The 7,237-nt window shown below is 31.2% G+C and overlaps 1 protein-coding gene across 1 annotated transcript; it reads left to right on the top strand.

Annotated features, from left to right (window-relative positions):
* Positions 1-2,544: 2,544 nt before the first annotated feature.
* LOC116010909 (protein RKD4-like) lies at positions 2,545-3,497 on the top strand. The gene is made up of 2 exons (XM_031250403.1): positions 2,545-2,763; positions 2,964-3,497. The coding sequence occupies exons 1-2, from the start codon at positions 2,545-2,547 to the stop codon at positions 3,495-3,497; spliced, it is 753 nt and encodes a 250-aa protein (XP_031106263.1).
* The last annotated feature ends 3,740 nt before the right edge of the window (positions 3,498-7,237 follow it).

Below are 7,237 nucleotides of genomic sequence, written 5' to 3'. Positions count from 1 at the left end.
TATTATAAAACTTTTCTCTTAGACGCTTATAAATCATGCATTACTTAATTATAATTATTAATAAAACATCTTTGTAATAGTCCTTCCCAAGAATCTAACAATTTCAACTGGAGTCAGCATGTCATGATGAAGCTAAAAAGATAACATTTTTATTGAAAGCTGTTAAACATTTTAATTTCAATCAATAAGCACCCATAGCAAGTATTCATTTGAACATGATTTAATTAGATGGAAAAATGAGTAGCTAAAAATTTCATTCATAAAATTAAAGACAGGATAACAAGCTTAGCGTACAGATTAAAGAACTTAATTAATCCCTTCAGATTTGACATCAACAGCTGTAGATGAACTTGCATCATGTGCAGAATAAGAAAGCTTCGTCAAGTACTTATATCTTTTCTTCCTCCAAGAAGAGTTTCTGATTTTTATAGTTTCGAAACTAAACTCAACTCTTGGGTCTCTCATCATCCGCTCTTTTTCCATTTGTAGCTCTTTAACCCTCTCATTCCGGTTAGATTTTTTCTTGAACTTACTCATGGTTTGAACGCTTTGAATTAGTCGATCCATACTTTTCAACTTCATATACGGCCATCGATTGACACCACATTTCCTGCAGATTTGTTTAAACTTTACATCCCCAACTTTCATTTTTCTTGCCGCCTGAGAAACGGGTAAATGAAATAACTTAGAAAGCATTTCAAAACTCCATGGATCTTTGGGGGTAGGCTTTTCATCTGCAGCAATTATACCCGGATTAGATGTCTCTTGAACAACTTGTGCATCACCCTCAAAATCCCAGAGAGGTAAAGTAAAGTCATGGTATTGGTAATCCCATATATAATCCTCGGTATTTTCTAAAGTTGAATAGATGACCTGGCTAGAAGCGGGAGTTGGAATTACCTCATCATCATCCAGCCTCAAGAGTTTCTTTTGAGGCCATTTGGAGATTCCTAATTCCCTGCAACGAACCTTTAAAACTGTAAGTCCCATCTTCAATTGAACGGCTGCTTCATTTATCGGTAAATGGAAAAAGCTTGAAATCATTTCCTTAGTTACCGTACTTGAATCACAAAACGTCCTCTTGACCCATCTTTTCTTATCATTCTTTTCAGGCATCACATCTGCAGATTCACCATCATCAACACGCTCATGTGTAGTGGTGGGTTCAACGTCAACAAACGGATCAATTTCATTTGCAATTCCTACTTCATAAAGTGGTTTATTTCCAATTGGTGGTTCAATCGGTCCTAACAGATCATTCTCGAAATCATAAAGGGGAACTAGATTTAGCTCGCCTAATAATGACGCATCATCAAAATCATTACAATAAATGAATTGAGAATGAGAAGAGGACGAAGCATGATTCGCCATTTGACATGAAATATTATAAGAATGAGAAATAAAATCAATGAAGAAAGATGAAAAAAATAGATAATGTTGGGGAGAGCAAGGCAACAATCCCTGTAATATGATGAAAAAATTTGACAGTTCTTAAAGATGTAAACAATGCAGCTAATATTAACCTTGTACACTGAGGTTGTCTCGGATTTCAGAGGATAACCACGTACTAACAAAAAAAAAAGAAGTGGAAAACCAAAACAATATAACATCTTTTCATGCTGCATTTAGAATATAAAACTATAGGCCTAAATTTACACCAAAAACGTAAACAGAATCTAGACTAGAAAAAATAAAGCAAACAAAAAAAAAGTCAGGTTAACCTTTTGACATTTTTTTTGTATTGTTTTTTTTATTTGTTTTGAAATGCGTGTAATTAAACTTGGAATTAGGGTCAAATAGGTCACCGAACTTCAAACGAAATTGCAATTAGGCTATTGAAGTAAAAAACAATGCACTTGGGTCCCTGAACTACACAAATGTATGCAAATTAACCCAAAGTATCTTGTTTGACTTGATCTTCCTGTTATCACCTTTAAAAATAATATTTTAAAATAATTTCAAATAAAATAATTAATTAAAATTAAATTTAAGAAAAAAAAAAGGAACTGCCGCAAATCTTCCTCTTTCAGTGGCCTATTTGGCCGTTATTACATTAAACTTTTTTAAATTAAAACTTTTTTTTACATGTCCTTTAGTCCTCCGAAATCAGCATATTGTTTTGGAGTTTAGCAGATATCCACGTACTTACAAAATCAATTGTCAAAAAAAAAACAGTATACCGTCTTTTCATACTGTGTTTAAAAGGTAAAACTAAAGTCCTAAATATACCCCAAAAAACACAAATTGGGATGCCAAAGAACTTTTAAAACGCGGTCTCTAAAACCAGACAGGATCAAATAAACCAAAAAAAACAATTCCCTGTTTACCTTTTGACGTTTTTTTTTTAAAATTTATTCTGAAATGTGTGTGATTAAACTTTGTTTCCATTAATTTGTCAGTCCGACATGTCCTTTGCTCCTTTGAAAGCAGCACTTGGTTTTTCTTATAAGAAAATTATGTTTGATCATTTCCTTACAACCGTCAATTAACCTTCCCTTTCACCTTAATTGTTTTATTTCTTTATACTTTAACATTTCCAATCAAATGGCAAATTATGTTTCATCCTCATCTCATTCTCATTCGCTTTCTTGTTCTGACTTTGAAGATACTTCCTTTTGGAATGAACTAAATCTACCTTCTCTTTTGCAGATTGAGAATGAGTTGTACACACTACTAGAACCATCTGTTGAAGGTGAACAAGTTATTGACGCTGAGCCGGTCGCCCAAGTTGTTCCACCTGTTTTACCTAAACCTTTGGAAGAGGTTGCAGTCGAGGAAAAAAAAACACTCCGGTGAAGAAAACCTTGTGTGATTCAAGAACGATCACTAAGGAAATGATCTCAAGTTATTTCCATCTTCCGATTAGTGAAGCAGCGGTACAATTAAAGGTTGGTGTCACAACATTAAAGAATAGGTGCAGGATATTAGGAATTTCCCGATGGCCTCGAATAAAACTCTTGAAGTTAGAGGATGAGGATGATAAAGAAATTCCTATTTCTTCTCCTGAACAAGATTACCGTCCTTTTTTTAATCATGCTGAAAACCACCCCTTGGATTATCACTTCAATAATCCAACTTCATCTCCAACAGGTAAAACTTTACACCAAATTCAACAAAGTTGTTGCTCCGCCGAACAATTAGATTTCGACTGGGGTCTTGTGAATGACATGCTATGTGGCCAGAACGATGTTTCACTTGAGGCGCCTCCAGTTGTAGCTGAATTATCCAACTCAACTGAAATCATTGTATTTGACAAGAGAACCTCTAAACACTGGGGTTTAAATACTATTTCAAAATTCTTCCACTTACCCGCAGCCCAAGCAGCAAGGGAGCTCAATGTAAGTGAAGATAAGTTGAAGAGAATGTGTACAAAATTGGGAATTAAACGATGGCCATACCGGAAATTGCAAAGCATGGACAACCTTCTTGAGAACTTACAATATCTCAGCAAAGACAAAACATATGCTGTCAACAAAGAGAAAGTTATTGAGTTTTAGTCATTTTTTATCTGAACATCCTTATTTATTATTATTATTATTATTTTTATGAGTTATGGCCAAATATTTATTTAATCAAATAAAAAATTTTAAAAAAATTAATCTGCCCCTGGGCAAATTGCGAACTAATTCGCCCAGGGGACTAATATAAATAAAAGAAAAGTAAAAAAAATTAAAATTAAAACTACTCCCTGGGCGAATTAGTTCGCAATTCGCCCAGGGGCATATCAATTTTTTTTCTTAATTTTTTTATTTGATTAAATAAATATTTGGCCATAACTCATAAGAAAAGAAAATAAATAAATAAGGATATTCGGATAAAAAATGACTAAAACTGAAATGTTACTTATAAACTTAGGGCAAAAAATGAAATTAACTCATAAAAAAAAGTAAATAAAAAAGTGACTTATTTGTGAGTTATTTGAGTTTGATGGCTTAGTTGATGTTTCCCAAGTAATTCAGTGACTTATTTGTATTTTAACCTGAAGTTAACTTATTAAAAATGTTAATTGTTCTTTTTTACGAGTTTAGTGGCTTAATTGCTCTTTTTTTATCAAGTTCAATGGCTTATTTGGGTGTTTTTTGAGTTCGATGACCTAATTGCTATTTCCCAAATAGTATGATGGTTTATTTGTACTTTATCCCAAAAGAAAAAGGTAAAAAAATAGCCATAATTGTAAAAAAAAAAAAAAGGAACATGAGTCGTCCAGTATTGACTTTCTGCTTAACTATTCATAAATGGTTCCTCACATAAATCAAAGCTATACTAGCCACGGTCTTCTAGGAGTATTATATGTTAAAAATGATTAATAAGTGAATGAAAATTTAAAATTTTGTTTTCCAAGTATATTCATGAAATTATGGGTCTGTTCAGTTTACAAAAAATATTTAAGAGAATTAAAATTGAAATTTTATGAAAATGAAATTATAGAAGATTAATTATATTATTTGGCTAGTAAAAAAGAAATTACTGGAGAATATTGATATGATAAGGAATAATGTGTATATTGATCAATATACCTCTACATAATAATAATAACAACATCATCAACAACAACAACAACAACAACAACAATAACAAGTGTGTATCACGGTTCAATATATATTTTTATAACTCATAATTTATATTATTTTAATACATAAAGTGTATTATTATTACACATAATATACATTATCTTATCCCAAAATTTTCATTATTCTATTTCATAATGTACATTATTCTAATGCGTAAAAAATATTATTCTAACACATAATATACATTATCTTACTGCAGAAGTTTTATTAATGTAACACATAATGTATATTATACTGACACATAATGTACATTATTCTAATTCATAATGTACATTATTCTAACTCATAATGTACATATTCTAACTTATAAAATTTAACGAAGTTATTTTGGATCGTGATCCACACAGTTGTATGGGCTACGGTCCATACAATAATTTACCCGACATTGTGGTCCCAATTATATTGTTAAATTTCAAATAAAGAAAATGGAACAAGTAAGGAAAGACGTAAATTGTTAATAATTCAAACTTAAATGTTAAGATTGGACTGAGTCCAAGGATTGCATATTCTTTGACAAAATAAAAGAGCACATCCCCATCGTAATATTCAACCTCAACATCATACATATCTATTACGTCATACTCCATCGTTTAATTTCTCTACTTTCTAGTATCGATTACCGTAATTGAGAAAATGACAAATGACAATAACATCGTTATAGAAGAATAACGCTATTGTTTTTCTTAAATTTATTCTTTTGAGTTCATCTTTTACATGATAATAATTTTTTTAAAAAAATTCATTGAATATTCATGAATTCGTTGGTCCATCATGAGTTTAAAAATAATAATAATTAGAGCTCATTTGTTTGATGAAAAAGAATTAGAAAGAAAATAAATTTAAATTTATTAAAAAGAAACCGTTTGAGATATTGATTCTATTATTTGGTTTGTGAAAAATACGTTGTTATAAATAATTAGTAATTTATGATGCTCATATAGTCATATATAATAAAGATACTGATGATAATATAGAAATTCATGTTATATCTTTCTTCTAAAAGATGTGGAAAATAAAATGTCAAAAGAGAGCAAGGACGGAATTCATTTTTTATTGGAGTAAATTCTTCATCAACCCAATTAAATAATGTAAAATCTATTTTTATTTTTATTTGTTCAAATTTGAGGAAAAATTTTATTAAAAAAAGTATTTTTCTGTAAACCAAACATGCCATTAGTAATAAAATAGAAAAGAAAATCCAATCAAATATACTGTGTCAAATTAGGAAGGAGAAACTTAGATGGGGATGGGAGTTTAGCATAACTTGTTACATAATCTCACTAGTAATTGCACCCGTGCAATGCATGGACATATAATGTTAATGTATACTAAAGATTAAAAGTAGTGTAAAAGAGAAGTAGAATATAATATGAAATAAATAATGAAAAACGGTTTGAAATTCAATAATATTACACATTATTGAAAACTTCTTTGTAAACTACATTTTTAATTGTACTTACAGATGGTAAATTGTCCCACAAATCAAAATTTTTAATCCTCTAGGATTACTTACTCTTGAGACTGCTACATACATTTGACCATGATTAAAAATCGACTTTGTAATAAAAAACAAACCCACATGTGAAAGTGTTTGGCCTTGACTTTTATTGATTGTCATCGCATATGATAGCATCAATGGAAACTACTTTCTTTGGAACTTAAAGGCAATCTTGTATCCGAAGGTGTTAACGACATCCGAGGAATTAGAACCTTTGTTCATGCATTCGTTCCAAACATTATTTGAGCTTCCAAAACATGATCAACCAACCTTGTAACAATTAACCTAGTACTGTTGCACAGTCCCAATGATTGATCAATATTTTTAAAAAGCATGACATTAATAGTCAAACAATGATTCGGTATTCCAGAACACCGTAAACCATTTAGGAACTCTGGTGTGTGCAAATCAGATAGCATATCTCCCGATGCATATGCTTTACTAATGAGTTTATTACCAATATGGTCCCTCGACTATTGCGAAATTACCAATTTGGTCCTCGACAATTTTTCGTGCCCAATTAAGTCCCTCGATTTTGAAAATTTTAACTGATTTGGTCCTCCGTTTATTTTGCCGTTAAAATCGAGGACCAAATCGGTAATTTTGCTATAGTCAAGGGATCAAATTAGTAATTTTGCTATAGTCAAGGGACCATTTCAGTGAAAAATTAATTACCAATTTGGTTCCTTGACTATAGAAAAATTACCAATTTGGTCACTTGACTATAGCAAAATTACCAATTTGGTTCCGATTTTAACGGCAAAATAAACGGAGGACCAAATTGGTGAAAATTTTTAAAGTCGAGTGACTTAATTGGGCACGAAAAATTGTCGAGGACCAAATTGGTAATTTCGCAATAGTCGAGGGACCATTTCGGTAATAAACTCCTTTACTAATTGTATCACAACTTAAAGACGTCCTACACTTTCCCTTGTTCATTTCACTCATGTTACGAACATCATGTAATAGGTTTTGATGATACCAACTGTTAAGTAGAAATCCCCAAGTCTCGATACATAGGCAAAACACTGTAAGTTCGACAAGTAAACCAAGAGCGAAAATACAACCGGGTAACTTTGAGCTCAACTCGGAAAATATTTAAGCTCAAGGTAAATTTGTTTGAACATCTTAGAAGTCTCGTGTTGTAATCCTATAGACAAATCAGAAG

Source organism: Ipomoea triloba, chromosome 2, assembly GCF_003576645.1.
Source record: "Ipomoea triloba cultivar NCNSP0323 chromosome 2, ASM357664v1".
Taxonomy (NCBI): Eukaryota; Viridiplantae; Streptophyta; class Magnoliopsida; order Solanales; family Convolvulaceae; genus Ipomoea; species Ipomoea triloba.
Note: the sequence above shows the minus strand (reverse complement) of the source record. Positions and strands in the feature narration are given on the sequence as shown.

Bases quoted from the DNA above. Each gene is read 5' to 3' on its own strand.
- LOC116010909 (XM_031250403.1), top strand. From the start codon at position 2,545: ATGGCAAATTATGTTTCATCCTCATCTCATTCTCATTCGCTTTCTTGT. The intron at 2,764-2,963 runs GTTGCAGTCGAG...AAACTCTTGAAG, and splicing joins TACCTAAACCTTTGGAAGAG to TTAGAGGATGAGGATGATAA.